Source organism: Pogoniulus pusillus, chromosome 20 (assembly GCF_015220805.1).
Source record: "Pogoniulus pusillus isolate bPogPus1 chromosome 20, bPogPus1.pri, whole genome shotgun sequence".
Lineage (NCBI taxonomy): Eukaryota > Metazoa > Chordata > Aves > Piciformes > Lybiidae > Pogoniulus > Pogoniulus pusillus.
The window spans coordinates 11,903,905-11,925,064 of NC_087283.1; the positions used below are offsets into that span (position 1 = coordinate 11,903,905).

Genomic DNA, 21,160 nt, shown 5'->3' on the forward strand with positions numbered 1-21,160 from the left:
GAGTGCCTGTGCAGGCAAGAGATGGTGTTGCCCACGGGCCAGCTCAGGGACTGAGGAGTCAGACAAAGAGGCAACATGGGGAGTGTCTCTTGTCATCACCTACAGTTCTGTTCACCTGTCCTCCTGTGGAATTGGGATCCACAGGTCAACTCTGCATTCCCAGTAACAGGAAGAATGAGCTAGCTCCAGCTTACACATTGACAGACATCTTGCCAGGTTCTGCAGATGTTTTGTTGCAAAGGCAGATAAACAAAAATCAGTCAGTACATGGGTTGGTTGCAAGGAAAAAACAGTAATATTAACTCAAGTACTGGAAAAGAAGGTGACATTGGAACCAGCCAGGAGATGGAATAATGTCAGGCAGATATGGCCAAGATGCCTGTTTACTAATGCAAGGAATTGTCAGTAAAATAGAAGAACTACAGCTCCTGATACTGGTCCCAGAGAGGGGGAGATTTACAGACGGCCCTAGACTGGTGATTGTGAATGGGACATACACATTCAAGGGCATTCATTGTTCACAGAGGGTAGGAACACAAGTAGAATTTGAGTGACAAGTAAGCAATGATGGGGGTAAAACCTGAGAATCATTTTGTAGAGAACTTAGAAGGAAGTGTGATGGAAGGAGTCTTATTGGCCCTGTGCGATCACATACATGGATCTCCATGGTATTGAAATGCTGAATATATGAGGGACTGTGTGACTATGGTAGACTTTCAGCTTCTCAGGCAGAGACTCCAAAACAAATATTGCTAATAACAATAAGAATCAATTGCTCCTGATGTGGTGGGGAGATTTGTTCACTGAATTAGTGAGCTAGTAAGAAATAACACTACTTCCAAACTGTTTTAGCAAGTAGCCATCATCTTGTAGAAGACAGTGGTGGAAAATAACCTCCAATTATATGAACTCAGACTGAGTCAGTTTAAATTACTTAGAGAGAAACAAAGGTCAAGTGAAGAGCACAACTAGTAGCACATGGATGAAGTTTATGACTTTCCTAGACTAATGCTTCTTCATATCCAACTTTGTCTTTTGGCACAAGTAGAATATTTGATTGCACTCAGTAATGATGATTTCATGGCACTTGCCATGAAAGGCTTGTGATTTACCTACACAGCTTTTGCTGGTCCAGACTGCTACCTCCTCAACAGAAGCATACTTTGGTTTTATTTTCTTTCTACAGAAAGAGGGCAAAACAGTTCAATTTAAAAGAATGCTCTGTTGCCTGGAGGTTGAGCATATTTCATTACCATTTTCCTGATGCCTACCACCTATCACTACTGATGTTTGTATTTATAGCTCATTTGTCTCCACACTATACTGAAGTCCTCGAGTCTGTGTGCTTGTTTTGCTCCTTGCCCAAACTGTTCTGCTGTCCACCTTTTTGGGTGCATCTTGCTAAGGCAAGAACCATTTTGCTCAAGTCTTGCTACTGCCATCTGAAATCACAAATTTGTGGAGCAATTTTGGTTGAAAGGAACACTGGAGCTTTAGGGTCCAGCCTCCTTTTTTACAACAGGGTCAGTTAAAGCCTTGTCCTACTGAGTTGTAGTACCTACAAGATTGGAGATACCATGGGTTGTTTGGTCTCCTGTTACAGGGTTTGATTCTTACTTCTGTGATGAAATATTTTCTATACTGGTTTTCTCATCCTTTCCCTCTGTACCTCTGGCTTCAGCCTGTTTGCACCCTCCTGTTAGCCAATTGTGTTCTACACAGCATATAAGAGGGAATAACAAAAGGCTGTGTAGCTTAAAGAAAGAAGCAAGAACTCAGTTGTTCATTCTGCACATCTACCTTCAGAGAGGAGAATCTGATGGCAGAAGACAAGGCATAGAGTTGCTCAAACCTTTCAGCTGAGCTGGTTCCACTGCTCTAGGTTTGTCTCATCACACTATCTCTTTGGGAGGGAGCCTTCTCCAGCATCAGCACTGAGGAGTTACCTCTAGCCCATATCTCTGGCACTACCTCTCAAGCTGCTCCCATTGCTGCTGCAGAAGGTCAGATGTGCTCTGTGCACGTGTGCAGAGCACAAATTGTTGGCTTCTTCAGGTTATAAGAAATGTAAAGTCTGCCTGCATGAGTAGTTCACAGGGATCACTATTCTCCTAGTACCCACCTTTAATCACAAGGGTAGAAAGAAAAAAATGTGACTAGCTATCATATGATGTGAGAGATCTAAGGCCATGTGACATGGGGTTTATTGCCATTAGGCAAAGGCTAACTGCCATGCCCTTTTGTTTTGCTTTATCAAACTGGTAAGTCAGACATATAAGAATGATATCTGTTGTTCAGGAGCCTGAGGATTCCTCTTTCACTTTCCACAATGTGCAGTCTCAGGAAATGTAGTGTGCCAGAACAGTATGCCCTCCTAAGCTTCGCCTCCAAAGAAGAGTATATCCTCCTCCATCAAACTGCTCATGCCACAGAAGATGCCTTCTGGAAAGCTCAGCCAAGTAGCTAGAAATTGGGATCTGTGCAAGTGAGAAAAAAGTCTGCTTGACCCTGTGACTAGAGCACTGTACAGCAGTGGTCAGTGCTGTCATGAAGCCTGAATTTCGGTGTCAAAGGACCAGCATGTTTTGGACAAACTACATACAGGTGGAATAGAATTAATGCAACTGTTTGTTAGGGAGAAAGAAGGCTTCAGGAAGAGCCATTCAAGTGGTGTGAGCTCTACAAACCAGCTTTGTAACAGTTAACAATACAGAGGTAAATCCTTCCTACAGGTGGTGTCAGTGGCAGGGCCTAGGAACATGTATCTGAAAACAGGGTTGCACTGAACATTGTATGGCTCTCTTCAGAGGCTTACCTGGACCACTGCCAGCTTCTCACCTTGTTTGCCAGCACAGGGTTACCAGGGCTTGACTGTCTGTGTTCACAGCATAGCAAGTGAAAGGGAACATGACCTGCCCTGTTCAGGTTGTTCCTCCTGTTGGAAGAACCAGCCTTGCCCAGATTTTTTGCTTCTGCTGTGTCCTATATGCCAGTTGCCTTTAGATCAGAGAACCCCATCAAGAGAAGGTCTATACCTCTCCAGATAGCGTGGCAGGAATGAAGAGACTTGGATATGACTGACCCAAAGCAATTGCCTCTGCATGGTTGCAGAATACCATGCTTGTCTTGAGCCCAGTGCTGTCCTGCTTCACCACCTTACCTGGCACAGACCTACTGCAGCTGCAGCATCCTTGTGAATCATTAAGAGGCCAAGTCCAGCTGCTTCTTTAACAGCTTCTTCTTTCACACAATTTTCTTTCCCAGGTCCCAGATGTTTACCTCAAGCAAGGTGCAAACAAGAGCCAAAAAGACTTTATGTGAATCTGCATGTGCTGACAACACCTTGCCTGTAATGGCAGGCAAATATGCTCTATCTCTGCACTCCTGGTGGGCAAGCTGGTCCTCCTTGCAACAAGGATTCCTGTTTGCTCTTTGCTCTGACACTCCATAGACATCCCTGCTCCTCCTTTTACAGGAAGCAGGCTCTTTCAGGGCTCGCAACAGGGCTTATAAAAGCACCTCTCAACGTCTTTCATGAATTTCCTGGCCTTTCTCATTTGCTAGCAGTGTTTGGGCATTCGTGCCCCTGCAAGAAACTGCCATTGCTGTGCTTTGCTGCTTAGTGCAGGGTGGAGTTTTCTAGTTTAAGGCTGGTCAAAGTAGGCGGGCACTGTGGAGTAGTCAGTCTTAGAGCTGGGGCATACACAAATGAAAGGACAGGAGGGGAGAGGCACAGGTGTAGGTGAGATCTGAGTCCACGTATGTATGAGAGCCAAGCATGAAGGCAGAATGCCAGTTCGTGAATGCACAGCGGCTTGTGTGCCTGCCTGGAGGAGCCTGTACCACAGGGACATACTTGTGTGAGGGCAGCTTTGCTTGAAACAGGTCTGGTGGTGCTTCAAGAGGACTTGTTAAGGTGAGATTTTCAATCATTTCTTGGTATCTGGTATGGATGCTCTGGCATCTAGAACTGCTATGCTGAACATACCATCCTGAACTGGGGGATATTTTTTGTACAACACTGTAAACTTAGAGATGCCAGTAAATTGCTATGTTTCCTTCTGCAGATGGAAGCTGTTGCTCTAGCTTAGAGGGTAGATCCTGCCTCTTCAAACTGTCTTCTCCGTGCCAGTTCTCAGTATTTCCCACTAGTGATAGTCATGCCATATGTTCTTCTGAGTGACAGAGCAGGTTTTACTTCTAATTTTGCAGAAATGGATGGAGCCAAATTGAAGAAGGAGTTGATAAAATTATGAGCTACCACCAGAGCTATGCCTGCAGGTTCCCTAGCACCAGATCCTCTTTACTACACTACTGTCACTACAGCAGTGAGGAATCTCTGCAGGTCTGGTGAACTCCCCCAGGCCTGCAGAGCACTCAGCTCACCTGCACAGCACAAGGTATTTTGTGCTGTGTTGTCACACACATTCCCCCTCCAGACATGCACAGGTGCAGCAAACCTGTACTCTGCAAACACACTGCCCATGTTCAAAGTGTGTTCAGTGGATGTGTCTCCTTGGAGCTGCTTGCTGCTTTCTGCAGTGCTCACTCTTTGATGGGAACAAGCTTTTCCAAGCCCCATAAGTGTTTCTGGAAAAGCTTAGAAGTCTCTTAATTTTTATGCACACCCCAGCTGCTCAGACAAGCAAATCCCAGTTTTTTGCATTCTCATATGAGTGCTGTGAAAGACTCCAACATGGTGACACTGGATTGTCACAATTTTCAGTATTTTCTGTTCTTCACCACTAGTACCCTGTGAGTCTTCCTTTTCTTTCTGCCCTCAGCCAAAGCCTGGCTCATTTCTCTGCCAATAGACAGTAACAGTGTGCCTTGAGATTTTTTTCGGTCTGCAGCAGATATTGTCTCAATAATTCTGGGCTAATCTTTACTCTGCAGCTCTGTGATGGCTTCATATTTCACTTTTGCAGTATGGAATGAACTGAATCACTTGTGACTCTGGATATTTGCTGTAGGGAAAATGTGTTTAAGCTTAAGACCCTAGTTCAGAAACATCCCAGCTGTCATGACTGAGAGGTACAGTGAAAAACAAGGTCATGCAGTTGGTACTTCAGATATTAGGAAATGTGAGATTGAAACTCTACCACTCTCTGCTGCTCCTCAATTCCACATACAACTCATTTCAGTCCTTCTCCCCTCTTCATGGGATGGATTGGTTGGAGCAACATTCTTAACTACTTCTTGTGGAAGAGTAAAGAAGCTGTTGAGGCTGTGGCCTCACGTGAGACCATTTCTATCAAGAATAGTAACAGGGGTGGTCTACCTACTCTGTAAAATGTCTGAAACATTCGTCTGTCCCACCTTGATTTGATTAAAGATAAAAGCACATCCTTGCTTCCCAAAAGAACCTGAATTCATTCTCTCAGGCTGTTCACACACAGGTTTCCAGAGAAAGAATGGTTTATGTGGCTTTAAATCTTCCGGGATATCTTAATACCAATGTTCATGTCTTCTCAACAGAGTTTTGACTCCAGCACTTCTGGTTATAGTTCAGGAACTCTGTCAGGACAATATTGATGGTGCTGGATGGAAGTGATATCATCAAAGTTCATTCGGAAGCCAGAGCTTTTGGTAAACACTGCTGTATTCATTTTAGAGGAGGAAGCTGACACATGACTTGTTTTTGCAACAGTCTTTGTTTGCAGCACTTCCTAGGCTTGATCTAAATGGCAATCTCAATCAGCTTCTTGTCAGATCTAACACTACAGTCCATTTGTTTAACAAAAAACCCCCGGTGAGCGTCTTGTCCAAGAGACCAGAGGCATGTGGACCCTTGCTAAATGCACCACCACATGCATGCTTGTAAGACAATGCTAAAATAAAATTCCTGTTGGCTTGGCTGGGCTGAGTATCATCCTGTTTCTGAGAACTTACCATTTCTGCCTTATAAACCCTAACGTCAAAGTGAATGCAGAGCAGGTAGATGAGACAAACAGGTTTATACTTATATGCCGGAGGGAAAGATGAGTACTGCTCCTAGCTGGTTAACAGCAGAGACTGTAACTGGAAGACAACCTCAGTGGTACAGGAACTGAAATCATGGGAGAGGGCATGCCTGCGCACATTAGTCTGAACGCTTTGTTGCAGAGGGAAATTGAGGTAGGGCATATGGAAATTTAGAAAGGGAAATTTTGACTGAGAACATGAATACATTACCATGATAAGCATGGTAAGCACATAGTGGGGAAGCAGCATCTGCATGGTGGCCAGCAGGAGCACTGCTGCTTTAGTAGAGAGAGGCAGCTCCTCTGTGTGGGCGAGACTGCCTGAATTCAGTGCTGCGTCTTTCCTGCATCAAGATTGAGGTAGTTATGACCGCAGGGACAATGTAGACTAAATACACATTTGTGTGTGCCAACTTATTTCGATAGACAGAAATGGCTGTTAAACTTTGATTAAAGTACAGACAAGCTTTCCAGTGATCTTCTAAGATGGCATTATAATGGCTTACTGATCAACAGTAGTCTTGTTACAGTAAACTTTTGTCCCTGTAATATTTATGTCCATTACAAAGAGGCCTTGTGCTACAGTTGTAACTGGTAGTGTGGGAGCTATTGAAAACCCTGAGCCTGCAGGGGGACTGGCAGGAGCCTGATGCACCACCTCCTGCCTTCCTAATGTGATGCTGTACTTCCTCTGCCTCTGCAGGTCGCATGCAGCCATGAAGTCTAGAAGTGTGCAAGTGATCTTGATTCTGATGGTTCTCTCCTTCTTTCTGATCCACTTCCACTTCCCACACTGCAGCAACAATGCCCCCACGGAAGAAAAACCTTCTCCAGTCCACATTCTCATTCTTTCCTCCTGGCGGTCAGGATCATCCTTCACTGGACAAATCTTCAGCCAGCACCCCAGCGTCTTCTACCTGATGGAGCCTGCATGGCACGTCTGGGTTAAGATGTACCAGAACAGCGCCAGCGTCTTGCACATGGCAGTGAGGGACCTAGTCAGGTCGGTCTTTCTGTGTGACATGTCTGTGTTTGATGCTTACATGTCTAGCCAGAAGAAAAAGTCTGATTTATTTCAGTGGGAGACAAGCCGAGCCTTGTGCTCCCCCCCTGCCTGTGGTTTATTCAGTCGCAGTGACATAATCCCTGCGGGCAACTGCAAAATACTCTGTGGCAAGTACCCGTTCAGCAAGGTGGAGGAAGCTTGTAAAACCTACAGCCATGTTGTCATCAAGGAGGTTCGATTCTTCAACCTGAAAGTTCTCTACCCTCTTCTCATTGATCCGTCCTTGAACCTCAAAATCATTCACTTGGTCCGTGATCCTCGGGCTGTGTTCAGGTCCCGAGAGAATACAAAGGCAGACTTGGCACATGACGTTAACATTGTTGTGGGGGCCTGGGGGTTAAAGGGAGAAGCAGAGCTTTACAAGGCCATGGAAGTAATCTGCAAGAGCCAGGCTGAGATTTACAAGACAGGCAGGCAGGCCATGCCCAGCTTCCTGAAAGACCGCTACTTGTTGATTCGCTATGAAGACATCGTCAGAGACCCGCTAGCGAGGGCTGCTCAGATGTATGCGTTTGCAGAACTCCATTTCACACCAGAACTTCAGAAGTGGGTGCACAACATCACCCATGGGAAGGGGCAAGGCACACAGGCCTTTGGAATTGGGTCCAGAGATGCACTGGGCGTATCCCAGGCCTGGAGGAAGACCCTTCCCTTCGAGAAAATAGAAAAAGTACAAAACGTGTGCAAGGATGCGATGAGCTTACTGGGTTACCGGCTTGTTCAGTCAGAGGAAGAGCAAAAGAACATGTCACTGGATCTTTTGTTTGCCCAGAGCTCCCCTAAGTAACAAACTCTGACAGCAGAAAACACTGCTCTCTGCATCTGCTCTCTGAAGGTTGCAGAGTGGTGAACTGTTTCCTACAACAAAAGAGGATAGAGGTGCATGTCTGTGTGTAAGAGTGTGTGCATGGATGTACAATGTGAGGAAAAGGAGCACAGGAACTTCAGCTGCACTCAGGAGAGCTCTCTTAGCAGCACCAGGTCACCCTCCAAGGCCCCTGGAGGCTCAGCCACAATGCAGACTGCAGTGATTCGAGTGTTTTCCAAATGAAACCCATGCCTTATGTGAAAGAGGAAGTATGTGCGGGTGGAAGCAAACAGAATGGCAAAGGTGTGGCACCAGCTAGTGGAGCTCCAGCTCCTCACAGACTGAAACTGAATGTTAGTGAAACACGAGGAGCAATTGCATGGCAAAGGAAGAGGAAGCTGAATAAAGAAAACATTATTGGTTGTATTGCCACTTGGGATACATAATTCCAGAAGAGACACAAGGATCACTACGCATTGGTTTCTGGAATGATCCTTTTTCAGGATAGCTGTTTTCAAGCCCGGTTTTCCTTTTGCTCCATTCCTGTGGCTGGGCATCTAGTCTTGGTGGCAATGTTGGGCAAATGTGTTCACTCACTATTGTAATGGGAAAAATGAAATAAAACAGACTTGGGAATGTGTGGTTGGAGAGCTGTGACTTGGAGAGGGACCTGGGGTTGACAGTCAACTAAATATGAGTCAGCAGCGTGCCCAAGTGGCCAAGACAGGCAATGCCACCCTGGCTTGTAGCAGAAACACGGCAGCCAGCGGGAACAGGCAGGTATCATTCCCCTGTACATGAACCTGGGCACCTAGAAATACAGCTGACTGCAAAAGGCTAATACACCTCCACCACAGAAGTGAGGGGAAAATAACACACAAAAACTCTGAGTTGAGATAAAAAAAGAGTTAAGTTTTACAGAGCAAATCAGATAATAATACAGTGTACAATTCCCTTAGCAGGACAGGAAAGAAAGAGCAGCATAAAGCAGACGAATCAGGGTACCAGCCAACTGTGACCCATCTCGCTGCCAGGCTGAAACCACTGAGTTTTTCAGAGTGTGGCTGTTCATCTGCAAGAGTGTTCTCTCTCAAATATGACAGGTGAGAAATACTTAAACTCCAAGCACTCTTCTTTGTCTTAGAAGTATCTCATACTTGAACTATTGTGCATGGAAAGCTTGTCCAATTTTCCCAGCTACACTGTATTGTGTGCTACAAGTGTTACCTTGCTGCATTAAATAAGCTGTGACCCATCCATCTGTAGAGATGCAAGCTGGAGCACACCTATTCATCATTTTTAAAATCATGAAGCAAGATGGTAATGTTATTAAACTCTGCTGGGCCAAATCCTGTTTTGTATCTTTATCAATGATCTAGACAAGGGAATTAAGTTCACCAAGTTTGCAGATGACACCAAGTTGGGATCTGTTAGAAGGGTAGGAGGACTCTGCTGAAAGACCTTGCCAGGCTGGGTAGATGGGCAGAGTCCAATGGCATGAGATTTAAAAAGGCTAAGTGCCAGGTTCTACACTTTGGCCACAAAAACCCCATGCAGCACTACAGGCTGTAAACAGAGTGGCTGAAGAATAGCCAGGCAGAAACAGACCTGGGCGTACTAGTAAACTGCTGGTTGAACACAAGCCAGCAGTGTGCCTAGGTAGCCAAAAGGGCCAATGGCATCCTGGCATGCATCAGGAATGGTGTGCCCAGCAGTACTAGGGAACTCATTCTTCCCCTGTACTCAGCACTGGTTGGCCACACCTTGAGTACTGTGTCCAGTTCTGGGCCCCTTAATTGCTTGAACATACCCACAGAAGGGCAACAAGGCTGGTGAAGGGGCTGGAGCGTAGCCCTGAGATGTGGCTGAGGGAGCTGTGGTTGTTTAGCCTCGAGAAGGCTCAGAGGAGACTTTATTGCTCTCTAAAACTAGCTAAAGGGAGGTTGTATCCAGGTGAGGGTGGGTCTCTTCTCCCAAGTAATAAGTGACAGAACAAGTGGACAGTCTCAAGCTGTGCCAGGGGAGGTTTAGGCTGGATGTTAGGAAGTTCTTTGCAGAGTGATTGGCCATTGGAATGGGCTGTCCAGGGAGGTGGTAGAGTCACCGACCCTGGAAGTGCTTAAAAAGAGACTGGATGTGGCACTTGGTGCCATGGTTTAGTTCATGAGATGATGTTGGGTGATAGGTTGGACTTGATCTTTTCCAACCTGCTTAATTCTGTGATTCTGCAATATTAGCACTGGAGAACATATGCTGCAAGTGCCTGTCTACAGACCTGTGTTTTTATTTGACAGACCCCTGTGAAGCAAGATTAAGCATATCAGTGACCATTTTTTGGTGATTCCCAGTACATGTAAACCCTGAGACATCTCAACATTCATGTAGGAGCCCATGTGCCTTATCTTCTGGCATGAATGTTCTTGATCTTTCTTTTTAAACAGTTACATTTTCATTGTTATTGGCTCTTTAACAACAATAAAAGGTAGTAACAACTGGCAGAGCAAGTTATAAAATGGCCCTCCTCAACAGTCTGAAGAAACATGACAAACAGAAAGCTGCTACTGTGCCCTAATAATGCATGACAAGTTAGAGGACTTAATGCCCTTCTGTCAGTTTTGGTACTAGCCTCATTCAGAATCCTCTGCATGCAGCAACATACAGATAGGAGCGTCAGCTAGTTTATATCATAGATATATGCTTTAAAGCAATTTTTTAGTGAAAGCTTGAAATGTATAGAACCTTTCCCTCAACCATTTTCCTATTTTAAAATGTTTACTGTATTCAGCATTAAAAATCAAATATAAAATAGGACTTTTATAAAGTATTTCTGAAACTTCACAACGTTGCATGACATTTTCCATCACATTTGCATTTCTGAAATGAACAAGTTCCTCCACATCTCTAGATCTAGATTTTCCTCTGCTTTGCTAACTCTTCCTAAATGCTACCCGCTTTGCTACATTTTCAGCTCCAAATTTTGCTATCAATTTATTTCTGACATGTTCATCATCTTTTTGCAGCTCCAAATCATCCTCTCTGCTCCACACAGGGTACCCATCCAAGCGCTGCCCTGTCTGCAGGAAGTATGAAGTAGCTTCCACTTCACCAGTGTTTTTCAGAAATGCCTGTGTAACAGTGAACAGGTCCACACTGAAGTTCTTCATGAAGTCCTGCATAGTTTTTACTGCTTCTTCTACCACACTGGAAGAAGAAAAAGTGCTTGTTGGTCTCTGCAACTGAGTGTCAGGGTGAGCACACTCATCCAATCCAGTTTCCAAGCCAGACGCTGTTTCTTCTGGGGACTTTCCTTCTCCAACTTCTGTAGAAAGCTCTTGTGAAATGTTTGAAGTGTCACTTGCTGACTAAAATGAAGAGGAGGCATCAATTAGATGTGGCATTTTCTGGCAAGCTTTTTTATTGCCACTACCCAACCACTTTCCACTGTGACTGCCAAGCATATATATGAACCTCTGAATTTTACTATGCCTAGCAGTTTCTATGACTAAAGTGAAGCTGTACACCTTAATACATAAAAGCATGAAATACATGGAAGAATTTGAGCAAACCAAATATTAAAGCTAAAAATCAATGCAACTACAAGTATATTTTATGCTGGATGTGAAAGGATGGCTTCTGTTTGCCAGTAGCTTTTGGTGTGACAACCCTGACATTGATTTAATAACGTTAACTTGGACAGAAGATCCAAAAGAACACGTTGCAGTGAGGCACCGTTCATCATAACCCACGTAGTTCACACCTCACATGAAGCACCCACTTAGCAGAAGGCAAATCGTAGCGCAGTCATAGTGAGTTACTACTGTGCCACGCTGCCACCGCGACTACCCAGCCCAGCTCGGTCTCGGTGCGACTGCGGCCTGCAGAAGCTGCAGCAGCAGCCCTTCCCTCCATGCTGCCCCAGAGGCTCACCTCCGTGCCATCGAACTCCTGATTCGCCGCCTCGAAAACACCCGTGCTTTGCGCTGGCTCCTCCGTGACCGGGGGCTCTGCGGAAACACACGGGCCCACGGCCGCGGCCGTCGCAAGCTCACCTCCGACCAGCGGCCGCAGGTACCGCAGGTAGCGGTCGCGCATGGCTTGCCAGCTGTGCGGCGTCAGGCGGGCCCGCTCCAGCTCCTGCCAGAGCGCCCGCCCGCGCACCCGCGCCCGGTCCCGCCCGCGCACCACCCGCAGCAGCGCTGCGTCCTCCGCCTTCGTGAAGGCGCGGCGCCCGCGCGACGAGGCGGCGAGGGGCGGCCTGGGCGGCGCAGAGGGCAGCCGGAAGGACTCCAGCGGCAGCCGCTGGTTGCGCTCCACGCACTCCGTCACGTACTCACTGGAGACCGCGCCGGCGGGCGTCGCTTCGCCGGGCTGCGCCAGGAGGACGGCTCCCGGCTCCTGTACGCGGCACAGTCGCCCGCCTCCTGCCAGCACCAGCGGTGCCAGGCGCCGCTTGGCCAGCCCCGGCCGCACGTAGAACTTCATCGGGCTCCCATCGTCTCGCAGGAACAGCGACCGCGAGCACACCGCAGCCCCGTCCGAGGGTCCCGCCATTGCCGCGCTGTGCGCGCAGGCGCGGGCGTGCCGGAAGAACCGCCGGGAGCCGACAAGATGGCGACGGCGGCGGCGGCGGCAGGGCGCGCGTGTGAAGCGGCAGAGACCGAGTCGCCCCTCAGCAAAAAGTGAGGGAGGGCAGGCGGGCAGGTGGAGCCGGGCAGCGCCGGGCTGGGGAGGCGAGGCAGAGCGGAGCAGAGCCAAGCCAAAGCAAATAACGTAAGGCGAGGCGAGGCGAATGTCCGGCTGACCCGGTGCGCGTCTCTGGCATGCTGAGCCCCGCTGCTGCGCGGCTCCGCGCCTGGGCCTGGAGGGTCGCGCCCGCGCTCCGGTGGCGCCGGGCACTTCATGACCAAAGCAGGTCTGTGCTTTGCGCTCTGGCCGGGCTCGTCGTTTTCCTCATGGAGACCTGGTTGTCAGGGTCAGGAGCGTGGGTGGCCGGTCCGGGCCGTGAAGGCGGCTCGGGAATTTTTAGCGCCGAACTTGTAGTGAGAACTTGCCTTATGCCACTTGGTTGCTGCGTGGTGGTGTTAGGCTCTTAACGTCTGAAATGGCCAGCGGAAAAGTCCTTGGGTGCATAGGCTCTCATCCTCAAGATCGCTTTACGTAGTGCTTAATTTGGTTTTAACTTGTTCTGAACATTTGTATTTCATAGGAGGTGAACTAAAATAATTCAACAAAGAAAAGGCTTAAATGTACTTAAGGATTATTTTGACTTTTGGAGAGGGTTATTTATACAGTGAGCTTTTGTCAGAGTTCTGCCAAGTGTTTCTCTGTAAAAGTACCAGCGTACCTGTTGCAGCTGGTTTCCTTTTGTTTTACAGTGAGCTGAAGAGGCGTTTAAAGGCTGAGAGAAAAATAGCGGAAAAAGAGGCAAAGCAGAAAGAGCAAAATGAAAAGAATTCAAATAAGCCATCCTTGCTGTCTGACTCTGAGAATAACGTTGGTGCTGATGAGGAAAGCTTGGATCCCAATGTAAGCATCTGCTCTCATGCATATTAGTGTTCTGAAACTAAAGGGTTAGTTTATGTTTGATGTAACTTCAAGAGGAACTAAGTGCTTAAGAGGAGAGAGACCTACATATTCCTACGTAAATCCAGCTGGTTTAACTCACAACCTACAAAAATTTTTCAGTTTCTAACAAAATATTTGGGTTTTGTTTGTTCCTGGTGACAGCAATACTACAAGATTCGAAGCCATGCAATCCAGCAGCTGAAAGGCACTAATGAAGATCCTTATCCCCACAAATTTAATGTGGACTTGTCACTCTCGGATTTTATAGAGAAGTACAGTCACCTGCAGCCAGGAGATCACCTCACAGACATTACAGTGAGAGTGGCAGGTAAAGACTTAATCTGGGATACAGAAAGATCTGCTGCTTTGCTAAGTCTTAGCTGCTTTTAATGATGGAGTGGTCTTTCTGCTGATCTTGTATTGCTTGGTCTCAGAGTCCATGGCAGACTGTTCTGGACGTGTGCTTTCGGAATGAGTAGACCTATGCAACATCCCACAAAAATGAAAGACAGGATTGTGATAATGTGTTCCAGAACCCAAAGTTCGTATGGTTGTAATTTTGAGACTTAACTGTTTCTCTTTCGCAATAAGCAATCAATTCAGAGGTGATAATGCTTTGTCCTAGTGGTAATATTGTGGGTTTTGCCCCCGTATCCTTTCTGCTGGTGACTCTTGCTGATGTCTTCTATACTTTGATCTTCAGGTCGAATCCATGCAAAGCGTGCCTCTGGAGGGAAGCTGATTTTCTATGATCTCCGTGGTGAGGGTGTCAAGTTGCAGGTCATGGCAAATTCCAGGTAAGCAGAGGTATTCCTGCTAGCATTCTAAACTGAGCTGCATTCTGGGGCCTAGAGATCTGTTTTGGGGCATTCTATTCCTTCATCTCCATAGGCATTTCATCTCCAAGTTGGCTTAGGTAGTGTTTTGCTTAAGATGTTGTGGTTGGCTTCCCTAATAGAGGAATCCTTTTCTGAACGGATTTGGTCTGGGGACAGTTTGGAATGTTGAATTTTCATCAAACTTAGTACACTGGTTTTGTATCTGCAGGCTCTACAAATCTGAGGAAGAATATTTCCGTGTCAACAGCAAGCTGCGTCGTGGAGACATTATTGGTGTAGAGGGAAATCCTGGGAAAACAAAGAAAGGGGAACTGAGTATTATTCCATATGAAATAACTCTGTTGTCTCCATGCCTGCACATGTTGCCTCATCTTCATTTTGGCCTCAAAGATAAGGTACTTGTCATACCTATCACTCCTGGAGGCAGCTTGGCAGATAGGTCTGAAAGGATGACCTTTCATATCTGCTGATGGTATCAGTCAACAAAGCAGCATCTGGTTTGTTTTGAGTTTTTTCTTTTCCTTTGGCAGCACTGTCTGTGTAGTGTGTTCTGAAGATGTTTGTTCTTTTCAGGAAACTAGGTATCGTCAGAGATACTTGGATTTAATTCTTAATGATTACGTGAGGCAGAAATTTGTAACCCGTGCAAAGATCATTACATATATTCGAAGCTTTCTAGATGAGTTGGGCTTCCTTGAGGTAAGACTTCAGTGTTTATTTCTCTCTCTGTACTGAGCGTTTAGAGCTTTTCAGCTTCAAACGTGGTTTATATTTGGGCTGACATGCAAAGTGGTTATGGAAGTGAGACCATTTACCTCAGCATGACGTGTTTTATCAGTTTAATGTAGTGGGAGCCATTCCTTTCCTCTCTTTTTGAAGTTAAGACTACTCCTCAGTTGGTGAGACTATGCCTTGTGAAACTTTTATGAAGGTAGGGAAGAGGCAGCAGTAGTTTGAAGTACTATTTCAATAAATTAAGATGGAAATAACTTTAAAATGACGCTTTGCCTCTGGAGGCAACTGCAGGTTTTCCCATACGTAAAATTGGTTTTGTCTTAGTTCTATTGTGGAATAGCAAATAAGAAAATAATACTATCTCTGTGCTCTCTTGCATCGATTCTTGCTTCAACTTTACAGTTAGCAAAAAGATTAGAACTTAATGCAGTTTATTTGCAGCTGTTGTATTAACTCTGTCTGTAGTCTCCTCTAGACCGCTCCAACAGGTCTGTGTCCTTACACTGCACATTCCAACGCTGAATGTAGTGCTCTGGCTGGGGCCTCATGAATGCTAAGTAGTGAGCGAGAATCACCACCTTCCACCTGCTTAGCACAATTATTTTAATGCAGACCTGGATACAGTTAGCCGCCGGGCTGCAGGTGCCCATTGCTGCTGCCTCATGTCTAGTTTTTCATACACCAGTGTTCCCAAGTCAGAATTGTTTTCATATGAAATGTCAAAGAATAAATGAAATACGGAGATTTTTTGTTAGAGCTAGCTGTGGTTTGTTTGATCTAGAGCTCAGCTTTGGAAGCAGATTAAAGCAGGGCATTGAGTTAGGAGTCTAGAAATATGACACTGTTGAATTAATTTTTGTTACTATTTTACAGATTGAAACTCCTATGATGAATATAATACCAGGTGGAGCTGTGGCAAAGCCTTTTATCACATACCACAATGAGCTGGATATGAATTTGTATATGAGAATTGCTCCTGAGCTTTACCACAAGGTAAAATATGAGGCCTTTATGGCTAAGCCCATGCTGTTACTTTTGCTGTTGCAATCTTACTCCAAAAACAGTAAATGTAGCTGAACTGAAGATTATTCTTGAAGAAAGGTAGACTCGTTGGACTAGAGGAAACAAAAATTATCTTGAATGAGATGTGTGAGGTTGTGTTGCGATTGTGTGTTTGAACTCTCTTTAGTTCCTGCGGGAAAAGTTAGTGTCTTTACTAGAATTTTCTTTTGTTTAGATGTTGGTGGTTGGTGGCATGGACAGAGTCTATGAAATTGGGCGTCAGTTCCGGAATGAAGGCATCGATTTGACTCACAACCCTGAGTTCACAACTTGTGAATTCTACATGGCTTATGCAGACTACCATGACTTGATGGAAATTACAGAGAAGTTGCTTTCAGGTGATGTATGCAATACCAAAAAAGAGTAAGTCTTTCTCTGGAAGAGTTGTATATTATGCAGCATACTCCTAAACTTCAGATTCCTTTTGCAGGGATGGTGAAACATATTACTGGAAGTTACAAGATCACTTACCATCCAGATGGCCAGGATGGACAGGCCTATGAGATAGATTTTACTCCTCCCTTCCGGCGAATTAACATGGTGCATGATCTGGAAAAGATCTTAGGAGTGAAATTTCCATCAGCTGAGTGTTTTGAAACTGAAGGTCAGATGCTCAGTATGAATGTCCTGTAACTCTTTAACAGAAAAATGGTAACAGCTATTGAGTTCTCAGTTTGTGGTCTGTCAGTTTCTTGTTTCTGAGATTATAGTAACCCGTGGGATTGCTCCTCTCTGGTTTTATCTGTTACCTAAGAGTCCAGAAAGAAGCCTTTGTGTTGTGCAATCTTTGGCAGAATCTGATTCTTCTGCCTCTTCCTTTGTTGAGTGTAATTGATGGCTCTGTATTCAGGAGACATGATCTGGGGAGTTCTTGATCTGTTGAAGACATACAGCTTTTTATTTCTTCTGTCTTTTGTGCAGTTGAGTCTCCATGCCTGTGCTCATAGGTTAGCAGTACAATTATTTGTCACTATGTAAAATATGTATGTGTGCTATTTTACTGCTGGGATCCAGAGCCATAAGGAAGCAAGTTCCATGCACTTAGTAGTGTTTTTTTTTTTTCCCTTTCGTGTATTTTCCCCTCCAAATAATAATGCCCAGCAGTTGTGGGGTTGTGCTTTGTTGTCAAGTTTCTGAAATACAAAGTAACCTATTTTGGTGTAAAATTATTTAAAAACAAAGGACTATTTTTGCAATTTGACATTTAAGCTTATGTTTTCCTTGAGGTACACCAGTCAGACCTTAAAAATCACTCTGTGTGTTGAAGGATGCAGGAAGCAAAAAATGTGCTTATCTGGGTGGCTTTTCTAATTTTTGTCTGCAATGATTCCAGAAACTCGCAAATTCTTCGATGACCTTTGTGCAGAGAGAAATGTTGAGTGTCCACCTCCCAGGACAACAGCCAGGCTTCTTGACAAAGTGAGTCAAGGTGTTTTTATAAACCTGATGTCTTTTGAGGCTATGTCTGTATCTAGAGGCATCTCTTCAGACCAAAAGTTTAACTGTGTCAGGGAAAACTCAGTGAAATACACTTCAGCTATTCCTATATCACAGTGGGAAAACTTGCTGTGTCAAAATGGGTTTTTGTGTTGTCTTCACCAAAATGTAGTTTACTAGTAGATACCTGCTTAATGTGGAAACATAAAAGGATTTCAGCTTAATACCTGGTCTTCTGTGCTTAAAGCAGGTATGCCAGATTTGTCTGAGATCTGTGTGTACTGTACCAAATTGGTAGGCTTACTGTATAGTTTTATCACATGTATTTCAAGTATTTTCTTAACCCAGAATACTGCCTGCTAGCTGTTTCTCTGCTGGTGTTCTTATTTGTCTTCATTGCTGGCTTTTATATGCAGTCTTGGCAGTGTCACTTTTCTTACAGGATGTGGCCCCTCTGTTAATAATGGCATTACCACAGTCAGGATTATTATTAGTTGGGAGATGTCAATTTTGTAATATTTCCTTCAGTAGTGAATAGAAGGAAGTAGGATGTTTGGGGAAGGGCCCGTTATGAAAGTGAAACTGTGCTCTGCATAATGGTTTTGCTTTTGTTTTCCCAGTTAGTTGGGGAATTCTTGGAAGTCACGTGCATCAACCCTACATTCATCTGTGATCATCCACAAGTCATGAGTCCTCTAGCCAAATGGTAAGAGACATAATCACTGTGTAATCATTAAACCCTCCTCTACTTCTTTTTGGGAGGATAGGGAAGTCATTAAAAAGTCATATATGTGAAAATAAAGATTTTAATGTTTTAGATCTAATATCAGCCATAACAGACATTGGTTTCTGAGCTGTGAAACCCATCATCCAGGGAAGAGGTGTGCTGATGCTGAGTAGTTTGAAGTTTGGACAGCTGTTTCCCCTAAGCATGGGCAATCTTCCTGAAGTAATGTGTGTGCCCTTTGCTTCTGTAAAGCTGTTTATTTTAAGGTATGGTTGTTTTGCCTTCTTGACATAGGCATCGCTCTCATCCGGGGCTAACAGAGCGCTTTGAACTTTTTGTAATGAAGAAGGAAGTGTGCAATGCGTACACAGAGCTTAACGATCCCGTCCGGCAGAGACAGCTCTTTGAGGATCAGGCCAAGGTATGGTGTCTTGCTGATAGAGAATCTATGATACAGGCACACAAGCAAAGAACATATCCTGTGTCTGTTCCAAATCCATCTTTATAGGTTCGCAGGATGCCAGGGGTTGCAAGGGACCTGTAGAAGTCATCAAATCCAGCCCCCCTGCCAGAGCAGGACATTAGAATCTAGTGCAGGTCACACAGGAACACATTCAGATGGGTCTTGAAAGTCCCCAAAGAAGGAGACTCCACAACCTCTTTGGGGAGCCTGTTCCAGTGCTCCGTGACCCTTACAGTAATGAAGTTCTTCTTTATGTTGAGGTGGAACTTTCTGTGCTGTAGTTTATACCCATCACCCCTTGTCCTGTCACAGGGCACAACTGAGAACAGCCTGTCCCCTTCCTCTTGACGCCCAGACCTCAGATATTTATAAACATTATGAGAGTCCCTCTAAGTCTTCACCCGACCAGAAAGCCCCAGGTCCCTCAGCCTCTCCTCGTAGGGCACATGCTGTAGTCCCTACTGCTTAAAAGGTTATTACTACTTGGAGCAAATGTTTCTCAGTTAAGTGAAAACCAGTCATGAAAACCTAATTCCTTTTAAAGAAACCTTGTTCTCTATGATAAGCAAGTCCAACCACTGCTGCTGGTTGGTGCAACTTTGTATTGAAACATCTTCCCTTTATATTCGGCCTGAAGTACTAATCTGAAAAAAATGCAAATGTGCAAAGTGTTTTCTGTTTATCTCAGGCTGAAATTTACTTTTCCCCAATCAAGCTTTTATGTAGTTGTACAAGATTATACTTACATAAATTCTCACGGCTGGTAAGAGTTTGGATGGTGAGTAAGAAATAACTTAATTTCTTGAGTTATTTTTAAATTGGCTCACAGAATTCTGCTGCAGACTGGGAATTATTTGTCCTGCAAATTTATAGTACTAGGTTTTTCTAGACAAGCTTTAGAAAGGAGTGACTGAAATTGCTTTTGTCATTAAGTGGGTATACACATCCAGAAATGCATGTGTGCCCATGCCTGACTGAGGTCAGATGATGGGGTCTGCACAGAGTTCCTGTTCTTACTATTCTTTCTAATGGTTCACAGTGCCTGAGAGGATTAAACAATTGTCAAGCCCAGGAAAACTGACTTACGTTAACTAACTTACTTGATAGTTCCAGAATAGTCAGCCAGAATGAATACTGTTACAGATTTCTTTCACCTTTGGTCTGTTGTATTTATATTTGCTGCAGTTGTTTCACGAGTATGACCAGACTTTGCAGACACATGATTATATGTATTGAACGAGAATTTGCCTGAAAATAATGTTAGAGTGGAGACTGAGATGGAAGGATGATAATTTGTATTCCAGGAATTTAGATTCAGGCAGAAAAGTTTGCTTTTAGCAGTTTTCTGCAAAGTGTTTGTTGAAACTGAGCAAAGATGTAAGTGCTGAAACAACCAACAACACGTAAAGAGGGTTGGCTGGTTTCTCTTAAGAGAAGCTTAAGAGGCTGTCACAAGGCCAAATAAATTAATTACTGTCTCCGTGTAGTGTTATATTGTTCTACTTGAAAAAAAGCAGTCCCTGAACGTTGTTTCATGAAGCAATCACTGATGATTGTAACACACTTTAGTTGCTCCTGAAAACATTATAGGTTGCAAGCAAGCAGGAACCTCAGAAGCCTTTGAAAGCAGTTTGCTCCACTGTTGTCTGCTGCCATATGGTCCTGGAGGTGCTTTAATAGAAGGGCCTTTGCCTGAAAAGGAAACTTACAGATCAGGAAGGAGTTGGCCCTAGAGCTATTTTGGCATGAGTACACATGACCTCCACAGACCTGCAAATTCTGAGATTCCTTCATCTGTAACTTATGCAGCTGTACAGGCTTTGGTTTCATTGGCTGCTACAAATACCAACATTTCCTCCTTTTTTGGTGGAGGTTGGCAGATGTGGCACAGTCTAATTCTGTACTATCCACCTTTCACCATTTAATTTTCTCATCTAGGCGAAAGCAGCAGGTGATGATGAAGCCATGTTCATTGATGAAAACTTCTGTACTGCACTGGAGTATGGCCTTCCTCCTACAGCTGGCTGGGGCATGGGAATTGATCGCTTCACCATGTTCCTCACGGACTCCAATAACATCAAGGTAAATGAGAAGTGGCAGTGCCTACTGCTGTCTTTATCAGAGAGCAGGACTGAGATTGTGCAGAGCATGCTTATAAACTTCTGTAGAGACTGCAGCTGCGGTGTGGCTATGCCTGAGCAGGTCAGCAGGCCTGTGCTTGTGCCACACCGTACTCGGCTGTGCTGGGCAGCTGGCTCCACAATGCGGGGAAGCCGGGAAGAGCTAAGGGAGCGGGGAGGCGCGGTGGGGCGGCTCTGGCCGCGCTGACGGTGTGCCGTTTCGCAGGAGGTGCTTCTCTTCCCTGCCATGAAACCAGAAGACAACAAGAAGGAGGCGCAGCCCGACCAGCCTGGCGAAGGCACCTCTGTCTGAATCCCGGCGCGGCCCGGCCAGCGAATAAAACCACTGCTTTCAGACGTCTGTCTCCGTGTCTC

At 45.2% G+C, this 21,160-nt stretch overlaps 3 protein-coding genes across 5 annotated transcripts; 2 read left to right on the forward strand and 1 right to left on the reverse strand.

Moving 5' to 3' along the window:
• The first annotated feature begins 6,679 nt into the window (after positions 1-6,679).
• Positions 6,680-7,894, forward strand: CHST4 (carbohydrate sulfotransferase 4). Its single transcript, XM_064159781.1, has one exon. It carries the CDS (start codon positions 6,680-6,682, stop codon positions 7,814-7,816), a length of 1,137 nt encoding a protein of 378 aa, XP_064015851.1. The 3' UTR covers positions 7,817-7,894.
• A 2,203-nt stretch (positions 7,895-10,097) lies between these two features.
• TERF2IP (TERF2 interacting protein) lies at positions 10,098-12,388 on the reverse strand. The gene is made up of 2 exons (XM_064160253.1): positions 11,765-12,388; positions 10,098-11,199 (listed from the first exon to the last, which is right to left on the reverse strand). The coding sequence occupies exons 1-2, from the start codon at positions 12,386-12,388 to the stop codon at positions 10,765-10,767; spliced, it is 1,059 nt and encodes a 352-aa protein (XP_064016323.1). The 3' UTR covers positions 10,098-10,764.
• A 40-nt stretch (positions 12,389-12,428) lies between these two features.
• KARS1 (lysyl-tRNA synthetase 1) lies at positions 12,429-21,142 on the forward strand. Of its 3 annotated transcripts, none has more exons than XM_064160247.1 (14): positions 12,429-12,516; positions 13,213-13,363; positions 13,565-13,730; positions 14,106-14,199; positions 14,450-14,636; positions 14,815-14,940; positions 15,850-15,969; positions 16,214-16,376; positions 16,469-16,642; positions 17,372-17,457; positions 18,096-18,181; positions 18,497-18,623; positions 20,604-20,747; positions 21,012-21,142. In XM_064160247.1, the coding sequence occupies exons 1-14, from the start codon at positions 12,446-12,448 to the stop codon at positions 21,096-21,098; spliced, it is 1,782 nt and encodes a 593-aa protein (XP_064016317.1). In that variant the 5' UTR covers positions 12,429-12,445; the 3' UTR covers positions 21,099-21,142. The 3 variants fall into 3 exon arrangements, with proteins under 3 accessions (XP_064016317.1, XP_064016318.1, XP_064016316.1); XM_064160248.1 differs by having other exon boundaries at positions 12,459-12,607; XM_064160246.1 differs by having other exon boundaries at positions 12,513-12,749.
• The last annotated feature ends 18 nt before the right edge of the window (positions 21,143-21,160 follow it).

What these genes read in the sequence shown, in the direction of transcription:
- CHST4 (XM_064159781.1), top strand. Translation starts at nt 6,680, where the DNA reads ATGAAGTCTAGAAGTGTGCAAGTGATCTTGATTCTGATGGTTCTCTCC.
- TERF2IP (XM_064160253.1), bottom strand. Translation starts at nt 12,388, where the DNA reads ATGGCGGGACCCTCGGACGGGGCTGCGGTGTGCTCGCGGTCGCTGTTC. An exon ending in AGGAGTTCGATGGCACGGAG is followed by an intron (nt 11,200 to 11,764) that starts GTGAGCCTCTGG and finishes TCTTCATTTTAG; the next exon opens with TCAGCAAGTGACACTTCAAA.
- KARS1 (XM_064160246.1), top strand. Translation starts at nt 12,658, where the DNA reads ATGCTGAGCCCCGCTGCTGCGCGGCTCCGCGCCTGGGCCTGGAGGGTC. An exon ending in CAGGTCATGGCAAATTCCAG is followed by an intron (nt 14,200 to 14,449) that starts GTAAGCAGAGGT and finishes TTGTATCTGCAG; the next exon opens with GCTCTACAAATCTGAGGAAG. An exon ending in ATTTTGGCCTCAAAGATAAG is followed by an intron (nt 14,637 to 14,814) that starts GTACTTGTCATA and finishes TGTTCTTTTCAG; the next exon opens with GAAACTAGGTATCGTCAGAG.